Source organism: Balaenoptera physalus, assembly GCF_965194825.1.
Source record: "Balaenoptera physalus genome assembly, chromosome: X".
NCBI lineage: Eukaryota > Metazoa > Chordata > Mammalia > Artiodactyla > Balaenopteridae > Balaenoptera > Balaenoptera physalus.
The window spans coordinates 1804417-1823594 of NC_138903.1; the positions used below are offsets into that span (position 1 = coordinate 1804417).

General features: G+C 43.6%; 1 protein-coding gene across 5 annotated transcripts in view; it reads left to right on the top strand.

The window, feature by feature from the left end:
* LOC309652449 (glycogenin-2-like) overlaps positions 1-17819 on the top strand; it is a 31996-nt gene extending 14177 nt beyond the window's left edge. Inside the window, exons 7-11 of one of the 5 annotated variants that reach the window (XM_082446248.1) lie at positions 955-1177; positions 3257-3451; positions 13253-13357; positions 14520-14627; positions 16014-17819. In XM_082446248.1, the coding sequence (XP_082302374.1) occupies positions 955-1177; positions 3257-3451; positions 13253-13357; positions 14520-14627; positions 16014-16175 (793 nt within the window). In that variant the 3' untranslated portion in view covers positions 16176-17819. Of the gene's footprint in view, positions 1-954; positions 1178-3256; positions 3452-3588; positions 5383-13252; positions 13358-14519; positions 14628-16013 lie in introns of those variants that run through there. The other 4 variants (XM_082446249.1, XM_082446250.1, XM_082446251.1 and 1 more) reach the window with 4 other exon arrangements.
* The last annotated feature ends 1359 nt before the right edge of the window (positions 17820-19178 follow it).

The window sequence follows — 19178 nt, forward strand, 5'->3', positions numbered from 1 at the left end:
ATGTCACTTTACACATTTAAAAGATATATAGTAATATATAGTTGTAGTTACACTTTATGAAAAAATATAAAAGTTATGTTAACATATAATGGGCCCTTGGTTTTTAAATGAGTTTGTACATGGGTTTTCTAATTTCTCAGTTTTAACTTCTGTTGCGGTGAATATGTACAGATGCAATCCACGTGAACAAACATCTTCTCCTCTGTGATTTGTAAGAATGTCAGGAGGTCCTAGAACCAAAACGTGTGAGGTCCACTGCTCTAGGGGACATTGTTATAAGTGAAAATGGAAAATCTGAGAAGATTTTGAGCGTGCTTTTTTAATAGGGGCCACACGGCCCCCAAGGAGGCAGACATTGGTTTGTGGGGCGTAAAGCCATCATATCCTTTTTAATGTAGACAGGACAGCTGTACATACAGAACGTAGATATACAGGGCAAATATGATATTAAAGTTTCATAGGAAAGCAATTAAGAAAAAAATGTTTAAAAAGGTTCGAGGTTGGTGGGAGTGGTGATAATGAAAAAAAAAAAGGTCGAGAGGGGAAAATTCATCTTGTACAAGAAGCCAGTTTTCTGGTCTGCAGCTTGCATTATCTACTATAAAATCTACTTTTTAAAGTTTTTATCGTTTTCAGGATAAGATGATTTGGGCTACGGTACTGCCCATCTTTCTAAAAAGACTCCTGATTTCTTCTTCCCGTTTTGGGGAACATTCCCAAGTGGGTTATGATTATGTTTCTTGGTCTGTAGAAAATGAAAGGCTGCAAACGTGGATTGATGAAGCAGTTATTTTTACTGCAAGTCAAGGTGGTCGTTAATGACGGGATCGTCCGTAACTCGTCGAGATGCATCTTTACGTCCCGCTGTCTGTGTTGAGTCCTGTGGTTGTCACAGGCTCTCTGTGTGTGGTCACTTCCAAGAGGAAGGCAGGATACTTTATGTTTCCTCCTCAGATTCGGCTCGAGTGCGAAGGTGGTCCACTTTTTGGGGTCCATGAAGCCTTGGAACTACAAGTACAATCCCCAGACGGGCTCTGTTTTGGAGGAAGGCTCTGGGCCTGTCAACCAGCATCAGACGTCCTTCCTTAACCTCTGGTGGGGGATTTACCACCGCAGCATTCTGCCTCTTTATGAAAACATCCGGCACGAGGACGAACAGACAGCTCCAGGACACACAGTAAGCACACAATTCCCTTGACATCCAAGAGTTCAGACCGGGGATAAACTCTCCGTGATCCACACCTGTGGGTTTTCTTCAAATACACGTTCCTCCCTCTTTTTATGGAGTCTCTTCTCATTTTTTTTTATGAGTGGTTTTATTCTCTTTTTAAATTAATTAATTTATTTATTTTTGGCTGCGTTGGGTCTTTGTTGCTGCATGCGGGCTTTCTCTAGTTGCGGCGAGCGGGGGCTACTCTTCACTGTGGTGCACGGGCTTCTCATTGTGGTGGCTTCTCTTGTTGCGGAGCACAGGCTCTAGGCATGTGGGCTTCAGTAGTAGTGGTTCGCGGGCTCAGTAGTTGTGGCTCGCGGGCTCTAGAGCGCAGGCTCAGTAGTTGTGGCGCACGGGCTTAGTTGCTCCGCGGCATGTGGGATCTTCCTTGACCAGGGCTCGAACCCGTGTCCCCTGCATTGGCAGGCAGATTCTTAACCACTGCGCCACCAGGGAAGTCCCTCTTCTGATTTTATATGTTTTAGGAAAGACAGATTTAGGATATCTTAGGCGATTATCGTTATATTTTTATTTATTTTTAAAATGTCACTTTTTATTCCAAATTCTTTTTTTTTTTGGCTTACAGGATCTTAGTTCCCTGACCAGGGATTGAACCCACCCCCCCAGCAGTGAAAGTGCAGAGTCCTAACCACTGGACCGCCAGGGAATTCCTAACCAAGTTACATTTTTTAAAAAATCTGTCAAGGCCCACATTAATGAAAGAAAGAAATAAGGTTTTTAAAAAGTTCAACGTTTATAGACACGTTCATTAAAAAAGGACGGAATTAGAAGATATTAAATAATGTTGATACACACCAGGAAGGGGTCAGGCAAGGAAAGATATGTCATTTCATCGCAAGAAAGAAAGACCATAATTGGAAGTTAACGACCAGCCAAACTTTAGGTCTTGTGCTAGTTTTCCTTCTGTATCCACATCCTATATTTCACGCACGAGGATGCTGAAAGAGGCAGGCAACATTTTTTTATTTTGGTGCAAAACCATGAGTGTTTCATGAGCAGAATTGCTGCTGTGATTTATAGGGCTGATGCATAAATAATTAAATTAGCCGCCTTCATCAGGGAAAGAGCCACTCACAGATTAAGTGGCTGAAGATGATTGATTACAAATGTCATTGGAGGGGGCATTTTCCACTTTCCATCCTCGACTGAAGTAGCAATCGGAGGTGGTTTCTGAAGAGGATTTTTCAAATTGTTGATTGGCACCCATTTGATTTTTTATAACTGTAACCCTACATGCTCTCCATAGTAGAGTTTCTGCAGTGGATTTTTTTTTTTTTTTTTTTTTTGGCTGCAGCTGGTCTTAGTTGCGGCCTGTGGCATCTTTAGTTGTGGCACTCGGACTTCTTAGATGTGGCATGCGGACTCTTAGTTGCGGCACGCATGCAGGATCTAGTTCCCCGACCAGGGATCGAACCCGGGCCCCCTTCATTGCGAGCGCGGAATCTTACCCACTGGACCACCAGGGAAGTCCCTCTGCAGTGGACTTAACAGGGAGGCACCTGCCTTGCCAAAGACCTTTTAAAATGAGGTCCCAGGAAATTTTATTTCCTGGTCAGTTTTTGACTAGCGCATGTATTGGTACAATGGAGTCCAGTGTCCGCAGATGCTTGCGTTGGGATCTTGAAACGAATTCATATTTTAGCGTTTTTACTATGGTTTCTGTTTGGTGCAGCTGGGTGCTGCTTTTCAAGAGAACTAAAGCTTTCTCTGACCGTGGGACACGAGTGATTAGGAGTTTATTCAGATTCTTGATAGGAAGTTGCTGTTCTTTTCTGCAAAGCAGTATGCTAGGTCCTGGGTTGGATATGAAGGAAAATAAGCCAAAGTCAGGTGGTTCTAAGGAGTAAAACGTGGAGAGCAGTCTAGGGACCCTGTGCCTTGGGGTCCTTCCCACCTGGAGCAGTAATGTGAATGCGGATGTTGGCACTGGAGACCACTGGCCACACAGGGGAGGGGATGGGCAGCGGGAGATGGGCAAAGATGTCAGGAGGACCTTGCTAAGTGTGAATGCCTTTTCTGCAGGCTCAGCTCGGGGGCGCTGGGGTGCCTTGTTCAAGTTCAGCTCCTACTGCTGAGGGATCGTGTGCGAATGGTGTGCCCCGCTCCGGGGAGCCCTGTACCAGTTGGGCGGAGGGGCCCCGCCAGCCTTGGCCTGAGAGGACCGTGGTGGTGGTGGAGGAGACCCCCACTTCGCCTGACGCATGCCCTGCGGAAGATGTAAGTACGTGCTCTTGGCACCGGTGCGATGGGGACACAGACGCTGGTTCCCCCGCGAGATGAAGCAGAGAGGATGTTCCCGGGGAGGGGCAGGGGGGACGCGAGGAACCTGTCTGCAGTTTGCTCTACGGTATCAGGGCCTCCTGAGTGTCTTTAGAGAAAATGGCAACATTGCACGTCACGGTAAAGCCAATGACAGCCGCGTCCTAATCCCTGGAACCTGGAAATGCTGCTTTATATGGAAACGGGGTCTTTGCAGGCGGGATTGAGTTAAGGACCTTGACGTGGGTACGTGGTTCTGGATTATCCAGGGGGGACACAGTGTCGTCAAGGGTTCTCCTAAGAGGGAGGCGAAAGGCAGCTTGATGAGATGGGATAGAAGCAGACGTGAGACGGGGAGCAATGGGAAGATACTGATCTGCTGGCTTTGAAGATGTAGAGGAGCCAAGGGACACAGGTGCCTCTGTGAGCTGGAAATGGGTCATTGGCTAGAACCTCCAGAAGCAACTCAGCCTTGCCGAGGACACCTGCCCGGTGAGACCCAGCGTGGACTTCTGACCTCCAGAACTGTTTACATCATCGGTCTGCATTGGTTTTTTTTGTTTTGGTTTTTACACTTCTTGAAGGTTGATTCTTTGCCAGGTGCAGTCCTAAGCACTGTACAGTATACTGTTCCTACTAAAAAGCACAAGAGCACTATTCTTGTGTCCATTTTTTAAAACTAATTTTTTTTAGAGTATAGTTGGTTTACAGTGTTGTGTGAGTTTCTGCTGTACAGCTAAGTGAATCAACTCTACGTATACATGTATCCCCTCTTTTTTGGATTCCCTTCCCATTTAGGTCACCACGGAGCACTGAGTAGAGTTCCCTGTGCTCTACAGTAGGTTGTCATTAGTTATCTATTTTATATATAGTAGTATATGTATGTCAATCCCAATCTCCCAATTTATCCCATCCCGCCTTCCCTCCCCCCACCCCCGGTAACCATAAGTTTGTTCTCTACATCTGTGTCTCTGTTTCTGCTTTGCACATAAGTTCATCTGTATCATTTTTCTAGATTCCACATAGAAGCGATATTATACGATATTTGATTTTCTTTTTCTGACTTCACTCTGTATGACAGGCTCTAGGTCCATCCATGTCTCTGCAAATGGCACTATTTCATTCTTTTTTATGGCTGAGTAATATTCCATTGTGTATATGTACCACATCTTCTTTATCCATTCCTCTGTTGATGGACATTTAGGTTGCTTCCATGTCCTGGCTGCTGTAAACAGTGCTGCAGTGAACATAGGGGTGCATGCGTCTTTTCTAATTGTGGTCCTCTCCGGGTTTATGCCCAGGAGTGGGCTTGCTGGGTCATACGGTAGCTCTACTGTTAGTTTTTTGAGGAACCTCCCTTCTTTTCTCCACAGTGGCTGTACCAGTTTACATTCCCACCAACAGTGTAGGAGGGCTCCCTTTTCTCCACACCCTCTCCAGCATTTATTGTTTGTACATTTTTTGATGATGGCATTGTTTTAAGCCACCTAGTTTGTGGTCCTCTGTCACGGCAGCCACAGAAAACTAATAACGTGAAGAACAGATGTTCAGTATCCTCCAGATACGAGTGGCGTCCCCAGATTTTCAGGTTCAAAGGGCAGTGCTTTCATCCTCCTCCAGGCCACCTGCCAGCAACGCACCTTTGCGTCCTGAGAGGTTGCAGTTAAACCCCCAGCTTGAAGAGGACTTGGGTAGAGTCATGTGGACCCATTTGGTCATTTCTAGTGAGGCTGGATCCGCAGAAATTCTACCCGCAAAGACAAAAAATAAAAGCGCACTTTGTTTGCAAAACAATAAGGCTAAATCAGGCTGCTGTTTATCCATCCCCGATTTCTAGGAAATAGGTGGGATGAGTGTCTGGCGATTAAAAAGTTCCCGTTTTAAATCATCACATTCAAAGCCATTTTAAGTCCCTTCGTTGCTCACAATTAACATGAGTTCATTGCTGGGGATGGGTTTGGGGCCTGGATGGAAGGGAAGTTGTCCTTTTATGGGTATTTCGAATAGCTTTGGGAGAGCTGTTTCTTGATGATTATAAACAGTTGATGGATACATTTTAGCAAACGTTTCTGTGGAAGGCACCCTGCACTTTACTATAATGTGGAATCAATTATGTCCAGGCAACTTCCATGCATTAATAATTTTTGAGGGCTTCCCTGGTGGCGCAGTGGTTGAGAATCTGCCTGCCAATGCAGGGGACACGGGTTCGAGTCCTGGTCTGGGAAGATCCCACACGCCGCGGAGCAACTGGGCCCGTGAGCCACAACTACTGAGCCTGCGCGTCTGGAGCCTGTGCTCCGCAACAAGAGAGGCCGCGATAGTGGGAGGCCCGCGCACCGCGATGAAGAGTGGCCCCCGCTTGCCACAACTGGAGAAAGCTCTCGCGCAGAAACGAAGACCCAACACGGCCAAAATAAATAAATAATTAAAACAACAACAACAACAAAACCCAAAAACAAAAAAATAATAATTTTTGAGTTGCGATTTCATAGCCATCCAAACCAATCGAAAAAGCTCTAGGTTTGGACTGTGGAAGTGGTGGAAAGTGAGCTTTTCCTAGTTTTATTCCTTCTCCTGTACCCCGAGGGCCCCATTGCCTGGCTCTGGCCCCAGGAAGTGCCTTCTGTGAGTTAAATAAAGAGCGTCTGCTGCTTCCAGGAATGTGAACAGTCTTGTCGATCAAGCTCTTACGTTACGTGGAGAGGCGGCTCCCTGTTCTGCCAGCAGGAGCCGTGCCTGTGATGCGACTTTTTAAAATAGAAGTAGAGTTGATTTACAGTATTGTGTTAGTCTCAGGTGTCCGACAGAGTGCGTCAGTTACTTTTTTCAGATTGTATTCCACTATCGGTTATTACAAGATACTGAATCTAATGCCCTGTGCTATACAGTAGGTCCTTTGTGCCGGGATTTTTGAGAAGAGTCGCATTCCCATTAGATGTTTGACACTTAGACTCTGTGGAGTATCTCTCAGAAAACTCTTTCCAACTGTGATGGTTAATTTTAGGGGTCAGGTTGACCAGAGAAAGGGCTGCCCAGATGGGTGGTGAAACACATTGTTTCAGGGTGTGTTTCTGGAAGAGATTAGCATTTAAGAAAGTCTCTATTGATTGACTATCTTATGTTGAGCATGTGTCTCAAAGTGAGAAGGTCATTGCCCTTCTATAAGGGAGGGGTGCTTTTTTGCAGTGTGTGCGTGTATATTTCACTATTTTACACTCCCAGGCCATCTTCGCAGTTAATTATGCAACATTGCTGCCACCTACTGGCCATCCATTGAATGATTCACTCTGGGTTCTTTATTTTGGGGATTTGGAACCAGTCCAAAAAAACCAAAAAGGTTATTTTCATAAATTCCTGTAACTGCAGAAGAGCCGGGTGTCTGGATCTGGGATCCTTATTCCAAATAGCAGCCTTTGTATGTCTAGTCACGGCAGTGTCGAGGAGTAGGTCTCTGCTTTCAAAAGTTGAGTATCTCATTTATTTCCCATATAAAGGCATGTGTTAGATCAATAGTTTTGCAGCTTGTTATCTTCTCAGCCAAGTGTCCTATCCTACAGCCTCTTGGGCTGGGAAATGCTGTTAGTGGAAAGATTAGGGATGCCTTTCCTTTTTTTTTTGAAGTTATTGGTGGTTTTTGCTATGGTTAATTTCTAAATGGTATCCTTGGATGAAAAGAAGTACCTAGTTTAGACCAATTTGTTAATGTTTCCTGTATGAGTAGTGGATTTTGTTTACCTTTTAGGAAATCTGTCTCTAAATCAGGGTCATAAAGCTAATCACGTCTTATGGATTTTTTATTCTTTTTACTTTTTACATTAAAGTATATAATTGATCTGGAATTGATATTACGTGATGAGTGAGTTTGGGGTCCACATACATCGCTGTTATGTGTGGATCTATAATGAACTCAGCATGGTTTGCAGTCAAAACTATTACATCTCCACTGCTTTGTCATTTCTTCTTGGCCATCAGTCAGATACTCACACATTAGGTGGATCTATTTTTGGAGTCTCTAATCCTTTGGGGTTTTTTTTCCCCCCCTTGGGAAATGGTATATATGTATATTTTTTAAATTGAAGTATAGTTGATTTACAATGTTGTGTTGGTTTCAGGTGTACAACAAAGTGATTCAGTCATATATATATATATATATATATGTATATATATATATACACATATATATATACTTTTTCAGATTCATTTGCATTATAGGTTATTATAAGATAATGAATATAGCTTCCTGTGCTAAACAGTAGGTCCTTGTTTATCTATTTTATGTATAGTAATGTGCGTCTGCTAATCCCAAACTCTTAATTTATTCCCACCCCTTCCCGTTTGGTAACCATACGTTTGTTTTCTATGTCTGTGAGTCTGTTTCTGTTTTGTAAGTAAGTTCATTTGTACCGTTTTTTTAGATTCTGCATATAAGTGATGTCATATGGTATTTGTCTTTCTCTGTCTGACTTACTTCACTCAGTATGACAATCTCTAGTTGCATCCATGTTGCTGCAAATGGCGTTATTTCATTCTTTTTTGTGGCTGAGTAATATTCCATTGTATATATATGTACCACGTCTTATGTATGTACACGTCTTCTTTATCCATTCATCTGTCGATGGACAGTAAGGCTGCTTCCATGTCTTGTGAATAGTGCTGCTATGAACATGGGGGTGCATGTGTCTTTTCAAATTAGAGTTTTCATCTTTTCCGGATACGTGCCCAGGAGTGGAATTGCTGGATCATATGGTAACTCTGTTTTTAGTTTTTTAAGGAATCTCCATCCTCTTCTCCGTAGTGGCTGCACCAATTTACATTCCCACCAAGGGTATGGAATTCTTACTTGGCAATTACCTTACAATGACACTCGGAAGACTTTTCAAAATCTTCTGACTTCCATTATTTCTCCAAGAATTCATCTTCCAGTCTTATGTTTATACATTTGAAGGTCATATGTCTTTTTGGTCTGGCTGCTTTTAACATGTTTCTCTTAGGCTCTGGTTTTTATCATAATGACTTATTTATTATCATTTGAATTTACCCTATTTGGGTTTGTAGCACTTCCTGAAACTGTATTCCTCCTGCCCATTCTTTCTCTGTCTCTGTCTCTCTCCTCCTCCCACTTCCCTATCCTTCTGTGATTCCAGTGACATCTACAGTAGGAATTTCATCACATCCCATGTATCTGTGACACACTTCTCCCATCTGTCTTCCCATGCTTCCGTCTACTGGCCTGTTTTCCAGGTAACCAGTCTTCTCTTTGGCTGTGTCTAATCAGCGGTTAAACCCACATCCTGCACACTTTATTTCAATTATCGTGTGTTTAGTCCACATAGACGCCAAATGTTTACGAGGGGGTTTTCAGTACTCCCTTGAAACTCTCCAACTTGTCCCATCATGTAAAGTATTTTCCACATTCCGTTACAGTCTGCGTGCCATCCATCATACATCTGCATTTCACGTGGATCTAATTTTGTGCTTTGATTTTGTTTTCTCTTGATTTTCACTCCTTTGGTCTTGTCTCGCTGCATGCCGGTTAATTTTTGATCGACTGCAAGACATTGTGTATGGAAAAATGTCAGGGATCCTCTGAGGCTCTGAATTATAGTATCATCCAGAGAACATTTCTTATGTGTTGTTTTTCTTTTTTTCAGCAGGAAGTTTTCATAGAGATGGTTTGCCCACATGCTATTAGAGGTTGAGTTGGAGTGAAACTGTGTTTTGGTGTTTGTGAGGGTTGGTCTTTTTCTGGATCTCTTTTCAGTGGAGTCCTAAATGAAAGCTTGTGTTTAGAGTGTCCCTCTTGTTGGTCTAGAATTTTAAGTTGCTTTTGGCAGGGGGTTTACTGGGAAACAAGTAACTTCACCCATTGATGAAAGTGGAAAAATCCCTCTTCGGTTCTTGAATAGATTTGTATATTTACATTTTTTAGTTTTCACCCCCTCTTTCAGTCATAACTTTCACAAGATGATAGCCCGTGATGCAAAGGAGTGTGTCTTCGTTATTCGTTCTAAATTTTTCTGCTCGGGTCGTGTATGTGAGCATTCTGTATCTATCTGTTGGCGTTCGATTCCCTGCGCAGTCTGGCTTTACGATGTTCTCTTTCTGCTTTCATCTTTCTGGGCTAAGAGTCATTTGATTCTCAAGCTACTTTCCACCCTTCAGCTGCTCTGTCTTCTTTGACCTAAGAATCCTCTGAATTGTTTCCAGTCTGAGAGTCTCTCTTTTCAAGGTGACCCAAGCTTCCAGCAGCTAGTTGGGGGTATGCATCAGTGAAATACTGATCATCTAAGGAGAACAATAAATGCCATTTGCAAAAGTCACGTTTTACGTAGGTGTGTTCATAAGCCTGCCAACCATTGGCTGAAAGGCTGGCATTGCACCATCATATTATCAAATTCTTGTCTTTGAATTCTCTCCTGGCTTTCTGCACATGTGAAGAAAGACGTCCCTATTTGTGGCTAGGAAGAGTAAGGGGAATATTTATTATTACTGTTTCAGTTTATATTTTAGTTGTTAACGTTCATTGTTTTTTTTTCTCTTTGTTTCATTGAAGTATAGTTGATTTACAATGTTGTGTTAGTTTCAAGTGTACAGCAATTAAACATATATGTACATATATATATTCTTCTTCATATTCTTTTCCATTTTAGCTTATTACAAGATATTGAATATAGTTCCCTGTGCTATACAGTAAATCCTTGTTGTTTGTTTACCTATTTTATATATAGTAGTTTGCATCTATGTCTAGGGGTCTTGTTCAGAAATTTGTATCTATGTCTAGGGGTCTTGTTCAGAAATGTTAGCATGAGTTGACATAACTTCTTTTCCTGCTTAAATTTGTAAGAGTCTAACACATCTGCAGAAGACGAACAGAAAAGTTGTATTATTAGTTCATCCTTTCTTATCAAATAAATAATCCTGAGTTAAATCTCTTCCAAGGAAGGATAAAATTTCATGATGGCCCACGTGGAATTTATTTATGTGTTCTTTCTTGCGAGAAATTAAGCTGACAGAATTGACATTTTCCCTAATCCGGTTCAACTAATTTTTCTGAGATTACTCAAATCTTTTGGCACTTAACCGTTTGCCAGGCTAACTGCTTCGTTTGTCCGTTACATCAAATGTCTGTGCTGTGTATGATTAAAGAACTTGAGTTTCAGAGACAGTAAGTAATTTATCCAGTTTTTTTTTTTTAATGGGTGTTAGGATTCAAACTAGAAAATTCCACTACCCAACCCTGATTGGATAAGGAAATTATTTATTTTTATGGTATTTATTATTTGTAGATAGTGCAATTATCTCATTCGTCATTTTTTTCTCCCTAAAGGTTGTTATGGTGTTTTGTACACCAGGGAGACTTAGGATGCATTAATGATGTGGATCGAATAGGGCTCATAGAGGGCTTGGTGGTCAGAGAGGTGTGAATTCAAATCCCCCCTCTCTCACTTGCTACATCTGGCATGTTTAACAAGTACCTCTGTCTGAAAGTTCAACTTTTCCTCAGTAAGAGAAGGGATCAAGCTCTCTACATCATAGGGTTGTTGTGAGATTAAAAGGAATAATGCATAACAAGTTTATGAGTATAATTTAGGAAGCAGTGTTGAACACCTAATAAAAAGGAGCTGTTATTATCCTGGCCTTTCATGTTTTGGATAAAGTTATCATTTTATTTTCTACTGTAACTGTTAGAACTTAATTTTATTTTTGGCTTTCACGTACATAGTCAACATCAGGAAGAATGAGCCCATATTTTTTGCTTTTATTTATTTTTTTTAATATTTTATTGAAGCATAGTTGATTTCCAGCGTTGTGTTAATTTCTGCTGTACAGCCAAGTGATTGTTATACATGTATCTATTCTTTTTCATATTCTTTTCCATTATGATTTAATCACAGGATATTGAATATAGTTCCCTGTGCTCTACAGTAGGACCTTGTGATTTATCCATCCTGTATATGATAGTTTGCATCTGCTAATCCCAAACTCCTGATCAATCCCTCCCCCCCAACCTTGGCAACCACCAGTCTGTTCTCTATGTCTGTGAGTCTGTTTCTGTTTTGTAGATAAGTTCATTAGTGTCATATTGTAGATTCCACATGTAAGTGATATCATGTGATATTTGTCTTTCTCTGTCTGACTTACTTCACTTAGTATGATCATCTCTAGGTCCATCCATGTTGCTGCAAATGGCATGATTTTGTTCTTTTTTATGAGCCTGTATTTTAATTTTCACTTTCAAGTTGATGAGATAGAAAAAGCAAAACTAAAAAAGAGCAGCTTTATGAATACACTGTTATCTTCTACATTAAAAAAGTTTTTACTGAATTTCACCAAAAATGTACTTTTGTGCACTTTTTACTGCCAACTTACTTCAGTTTCCTAATGTCCTCCTTTACCTCTGCCTCAGGACATTTGCACGTGTGTGCTGTCCTGCTTTTCTCACCATTGTCTCTTTCTCACCACACCTCCTGCTCATCTTTCAAACTTCGTTCCAGATGTTACTCCTTCAGGAGTCCTTACCCCTCCTGACGAGGTCAGTCTGACCTTGATAAACCTGCCCTTGATCCTCTGTCGTTTTCCTTTGCAGAATTTTACAGGATTGTCATCTTATAGTTGTTATTTGTGGAACGTTCATCTCTCTCCTTAGACAGTAAGCTGCATGAGGGTGGCCCACTCTTTGGTCTTCCTACTTCGCTCTCTGTGAATATCCTTTGGACGCATACGTAGGTGCCTCAGTTAACACAGGGATGACCTGCCCTTTCTCCAAAACGGGAAAGCTGGTACCAGAGATTTGGGAGCCGGGAGTATGAGTTGCCTGCCTTCACGGCAGGTCAACTCACTCAAAATCTCTGGGGCAGTGGCTGGAGAATCTGCCTTCCCGGGATGCAGACTTGTTCAGCTCTGTCTGACCGCCGCAGTCGGGGTCAGCCCAGCCCGCGACACGATTCCTGCCGTGCGTTTGCCGTGAGGCTGGGCAGGTGTGTCCACGTTCTCTTCTCTGTGGCCGACACTCGTTAGTTACATTGCTGGAGCCTTTGGACTTGAATGGGCTCCAGCCTGGGGGCACGGCCTTGGCCCCCGACCCTGAATTCATCAGGGTGGGCTAGCTACTGTAATAAATAGCCCCCCAAATACATACAAGTGTATTTCTGGTGTGTGTCGCGCTCAGCCGAGGTGGTCAGGATGCGCTGTGCTTCGTGCCATCTTCCGGGGATCCAGGGTTCCTCCCCTCGGCCTCCTCCATCCCCATCTAAGGAAGCCCTTGTCCGCGGTGGCTCCGTAAGAAAGGATTAGGCCCCCACGAGGAAGCCATCCGTCGCCCGTAATGCATTAAGTTGTGTCCTGTGCATCTGGGACGATCTTTTGCTACGTACCACCCTTGGGAGAGCCGAGAAAACAGTCGCTCAAATGGTTTTCCGTAGGGTTTCGTTTTCCTGTGGAATTCCGGCTGAAATTGGAAGAGGTTGTCTGCGGAGGGACATTGCTCTTCACCTGACCTGTGGGGACAGAGGGTAGGAAACGTGTCCCCCACCTCAGCACCCAGTCTGGGGGGGACTCGCGTCGCATCTCCTCAACGCCGTGGGTGAGAATTCATCACGTGGTCCTGCTTAGAAATGCGAGGTGCCAAGACAAAGCAGCAGACACAGGCATTGGCGAGCTCCGCTGAGACATATTTGGAGGCAGAAAAGCATCAGCTGGGTGTTGGTAGTTATTTGCACGAAGGGTTGTCCTAACTTGGCGTTTGCTCTTTTTTCGTAGATGATAGGTTGGCCGGAAATGGAGACTTCCGCTGGAGTGATGAGTGACCCGTTGTCACCACCCTCCGCCCAATTCACAGACTTCACAGAGACCCAAACCAGCTCGGTATAACTCACTTCTGTTTCTTTTTTTTCTTTTTTTTTTTTTTCTGTACTGCACAGCATATGGGATCCTACCTAGTTCCCCGACTAGGGATCGAGTCCGCGCCCCCTGCCTTGGAAGTTCAGGGTCTTAACCACTGGACCACCAGGGAATTCCCTACTTCTACTTCTTAAACATGGCCGTGTCTCTGCATGCCTGTCCAACGACCACCAAAGGAGATGCCCCATGGGCTTCTTTGCCATCCCGTGACTTTTCTAAATGGTTTTTCCATTGTGTTGTGATGAGTCTCTTTATTTTCCAGGTGGATAGGAGACCTGGTTGTCTATTCAGATTTTTTTCCCCTCCTCCATAACTGAGTTTTGTGTTGGTCCTTTGGTCATTCTCTTATATCTTGCTTTAGGAAGACTCAGAAAAGAAAAAGATGCAACATCAAAATGGCCTATATGTCTTCCTTAATTTTTGTTAAGTTTTCGGGACAACTTAGCACCCGTGTTTCACGTCACTATTCAAGGATTATGGCTTTACCTTTTTTTTTCCCCCCCCTAAATTTACCCGCATGAATCTGGGCTTTTGTTCCCAAGCACCCTCAGAAGATTAAACCCAGACAGACTCTTAATCTCGCTGACAGACTGTCTTAGTCAAATGCTTCCGTAGACATTTGGTCTAAACTAATTGTATCCCTCTCTGAAAAGTTTTTTTGCTGTTGTTTTAAAACTTTTACTGGAGTAGAGTTGATTTACAATGTTGTGTTAGTTTCAGCTGTACAGCAAAGCGAATCAGTTGTACATATACATAGATCCGCTCTTTTTTAGATTCTTTTCCCATATAGGTCATTACAGAGTATTGAGTAGAGTTCCCTGTGCTCTACGGTAGGTCCTTATTAGTTATCTAGTTTATATATAGCAGTGTGTATGTGTCAATCCCAGTCTCCTAATTTGAAAAGTTAACCTTTACATCGCGTGACAAATGTCAGCACCTCATCTTGTGCAAGAAAAAGCTGGGGAAAAGTTCAGAGTGGCAAAGCACAGTAAATGGCTTATTTATTTAGCACAACCCATTCGTTTGGTCTTATTTTCCCAGGAAAAAGAGTTCTCTGTTATTTTGGTTAAGACTGTGGTCCTGTGAAGCCCCCTGCAGACTAACGATGGAACGGTTATGTTTCTAGCAGCCCGTGGAGAGCGCGGAAGGTGGCCCATCTGAGGAAGCCTTGGAGGCAAGCCGGGAGCCCCCTGTGGATGTCACCAAGGACCCCAGTCTCCAGGATGCTTTGGAGGTGGTGTCCTCATTGTTTGCCTTGTTCAGCTCTTCTGATGGATGCTGGGCGCTAACTCAGGGGCCGGCTGTGTACATGCGCTGGCGTTACCCCCATTTCCAGCCTCGCTTGTGGAGAGAAGAGCCCGCCTGCTTCTCCTGCTGCCTCAGACCCGTTTGTCTTCTCTCTGGCGTTTGCCCGCGGGGGTCGATCCACCGTCTTTCCTGTCCTCTGCTCTGATAATCACGCCCGTTCTCTCTTCAAAAGCTGTTCTGCAAAAGTTAATTGAAGTTATGGGGCTGTGCTGTGTTTTCCTGCAAAGTGAGCTTGGAAGTTCATGCACGTTGTCTAAAAAGACGAACATAAAAGCTGGGAAATTTGGTGGTGGTTGGGGGGGGGGGGGATCCTTTCGATCCAAATCGAGCATGCGTTGATTTCTTCTTGAAGAAGGAAATGAAAGATGCTTTCTTCCTGACTCTTCCTCTTACAGATGTTCTGGTCTTAAACTTCAGGCTCTGCGATGATGCTTTTAATGAAGGCTCATTTCTCTCTAACCATGATCTAATAACACCTTTTGGTCTTTTAGAGCAAATACAGCTCTAGAGCTGAGTATTGGGTGTAGGATGAAAATTCGTATTGATTTTTTGTATTGTGTTTTTGTCTGTTGAGGCTGCCGTAACAAAAACACCATAGTCTGGGTGGCTTATGAATAATAAGAAATGTATTTCTAGCAGTTCTGGAGGCTGGACCTTGGTGTCTGGTGAGAGCCCACTTCCTGGCTCACAGAGGGTGTCTTGTTGCTGGTTCCTCACGTGGAGGAAGGGGTGAGGGAGCTCTCTGGGGTCTCTCTTTTTTTGAATTTATTTTTTAATTGAAGTATAGTTGATTTACAATGTCGTGTTAGTTTCAGGTGTACAGCAAAATGATTATATATATATTTTTTTTCTCTTTTTTTAAGGTTCTTTTCCATTATAGGTTATTATAAGATAGTGAGTAGAGTTCCCTGTGCTCTACAGTAGGTCCTTCTTGGTTATCCATTTTAATGATAGCAGATACAGAACCTTTTTTTGGTGGGTGGAAAGATTAAGATGATCATATAAGTGTGTGTGAAAGGGTTTAGTGGCTAGACATTAAAACAAGTCTTAGGAACAAGTGGACACAAGTACAATGATAAAGTATAAAATTTCAGGAAAGTCAGGCCAACAAAGCATCTTCTTGTAAGAAGGTTATGTTAAATTCAGTGTGTGGTTTGTTCAAAAGCAAAGTGGGAGCTGTCAGCATCTCCCTGAGACGTGGTGAGGTTTGTCTGTGGAACCGATTGCTCCGCCAGGTGGATACCCGGGCCGGCTTTCACTCTTCTGACAACAGGTTTTCTAACACCATCTCCTGTGGGCTTGTCTTCCCTAGGTGGACCTGGCCATCTCCGTCTCCGAGATTTCCCTCGAAGAAAAGGTCAAGGCACTGAGTCCTGAGGAGGAACGGAGGAAGTGGGAGGAGGGATGCATCGATTACCTGGGGAAGGATGCGTTTGTCCGGATTCAGGAGAAGCTGGACCGCTTCCTGCAGTGACGGTGCCATTGCATTGGGTGGTCCTGTTCCATGAACATCTCGAGTCCTTTCCAAGGGAAAGACTCTTCAATGTGCCTCCCTTTATGGTTGACCAGCTTGAGTGCCTCATGTCAGTCACGTGGTCCATCCAAAACCCAGCTCAAAGGCCTGTGTGACCCCAGCTACCCAGGCCTCCTGGGGGTTCCCCAGGAGGTTGCATCTCCTTTACACCTTGTCAGCCAAAGGGAACAGGAATAACCTTCTGGTCAACCCTGGGTCTCTGGTCTTGCTTGAAGGAGCTCAGGATTCTGTCCTGGAAAGGTGCTGCCATGTCCATGCTACGTAGGGTTAGATGTCATTGCAGAGCTTCTGGCATTGCAGAGCTCATAACACGAGGAGCGGTATTGAGTGCCCTGGGAACCTTCATTGAGTGCCCTGGGACTTTGCAGAATGAAAAGTCCTTTCCGTGAAGACTAAGCAAAGGTTCGGATGTCTTGAGTGTGACTCCAGTGTGGACGTTTCCGAGCATGGCTGAGAAACACCACAGCTGTGGTTCCTCTTCGGCAAAAATACCCAAGAGGACTTCCAAGTGCGTTGACAGATGCCCCATGGAGACGTGTCAGAGAGATTTGGAAGGAAGATTCCAGCTGGCTTGGGAGAGGTGACCTCTTCCAAACTGGTTGACCTGCTGGTGTAGAAGAACCAAGGGTTTTCACTGAGGGGTGTCTGGGGGCCATGCGTTCACCATAACTGGATCTGGTTGAGGCTGTTTGTTCCGAGGCAAACCCGTGTGCGGTCCAGGACTCCGGGCTGCCCTTCGCTGGGTCACGCTACCTCACTTCACAGTATGGACTTACTGTGCTCTCCAAGCCATGTCAGCTCAGTTCTTTCGGGACAGTTCTCCGTTTGATGACACTAGACACTTTATCCCATGAGAAAGCCTCACCTCCAGAAGCATCTGGAAATGAATGCCGTACGTTGGAGCTTCTCCCAGGGTCATTGTTGGTTGCCACCATAGGATAATTAAAGCTGGATGTCAGTCGCTATACTGAAGAGAAGGAAATGCAGTTTTTAAACGTTTGAATGGTTTATCACACGTGTGCAATTGGAAATCATGAGTTCATTAGACACAGGTTTGGAAGAAGCTTGAGAGGGTTGTGTTCAAATCCATCTGAGATCTGGATGGACTTCGGGGGTTCGTTGTGGCATTCACTTGTGTGAGGTGTGAGCTATGGAGGGGTGGTTTCTTTTTATCTATGGGTGAATGATCGGTAGTCTTGGCTGGTTTCACACATACGATGCTTCAGGGGCTGCTTGGAAATAGCCATAGGGACGTAGTCCTAGGGTGGGTTGGATGGGGTGGTCACCAACCATTAGAGTTATCCCATAACTTCGTGTTGGGGGAAGAACGTCTGTGCTCTGTGCCATAGTGTTGGGCTAGAAGAAACGGAAGCCTGAGTCTGGCATCCGTGAGAGGAGGATTCCAGAAGATGAACATCTGAGTCCGGTCCAGCTTCTCCGGAGAAGAGGATTCTCCAGTGCCTATGGTCGATTGCTCGTTGGCTTAAAGTGTACGCTTAAAATGGACTTCTGTTGTGCATTCTCGGGTCTGTCCTCGCGTTTGGACAAAGGTTAGCACCCTGCAATTAAAATTTTAAGACAGCAGTGGGGTCTCCTCCTGATGTGTGTTGGGGTGTGTTCTGAGCCACTGGAATAACACAGGAATGTGACGCCTTCGTCCTGCCGTAAATTTAAATAACCAGATGGGTTTTTTCAGAATTGACGGTAGCAGTAAAATGACTAGAACTGTTTACTTCTTAGCCTCGGAAATCTCATAAGTTCTCTCTAGGCATGCTGCCCACTTTCCTAGCATTGACTTCTCAGTTTCACCCATCCATCCTTTCACCCATCCATCCATCCACCTATCCATCATCCATCCATCATCTATCCATCCCTTCGTCCATCCATCCATCCTTTCATCCATCCATCCATCCATCATCCATCTATCCGCCCATCACATGGTTTTTTGAGTTCTCTCCAAATGGCAGGCACTCTGACATGTGCTAAATCAATACATGAGAACATACAAGAACCTATAAGAACATTTTAATGACGTCTAAATAATATCCATCCAAGAGGTGTAATACGATGTTATTTCCTGAAGAATGCCAATGCCAGAATCCGTGCTGTGTAATGTCAGGACTGCAGAATTACATAAGTTGAATCCTTGAGAGATGTGACCTATACTATCACTAATATTTTGGTACATAGGAGTTTTTCAAAAAAAAAACATTTAATTGTTCTAGAAATATTATCCAGTTATTTTGGGGCAGGATGAAATGGCAGGTGAAGAAAAAGCATTTCCAGGTGTATTGACCTGGCCAGCTGGATTAAGGTGTGTAGATTTACAGGAACACAGCAAGTATTTTTGTTATTCAAAGTCATTTGGTCAAATCCTGGTGCTTGAATGCACATGAGTTATCCTAATGCTAATGAGTTTTGGTGTGGAAATGCAAACAACTTGAACTAAAATGGGGTTTCTTTTAGCCACCACACCTGAATTAGGAAAAGTAGACCAATTCTCCTTCCCGATTTCATAGATCTCTGCCCTTCAGAGTACCACACCATTTTTACCTTAGTGCCTTAAGGTAATGTCTTACATACCAACTCTTTCCATCATCCTAAGAAACAAAATTGGAATATTTTTTGTTCGGGTTTTTTTTTCTTTGAAATTTATTTTATACAGCAGGTTCTTATTAGTTATCTGTTTTCTACACATCAGTGTGTACATGTCAATCCCAATCTCCCAGTTCATCACACCACCACCACCCCACCCCGCCACTTTCCCCCCTTGGTGTCCGTACGTTTGTTCTCTACATCTGTGTCTCTATTTCTGCCCTGCAAACTGGTTCATCTGTACCATTTTTCCAGGTTCCACATATATGCGTTAATATACGATATTTGTTTTTCTCTTTCTGACTTACTTCACTCTGTATGACAGTCTCTAGACAGCACCGATTGTTA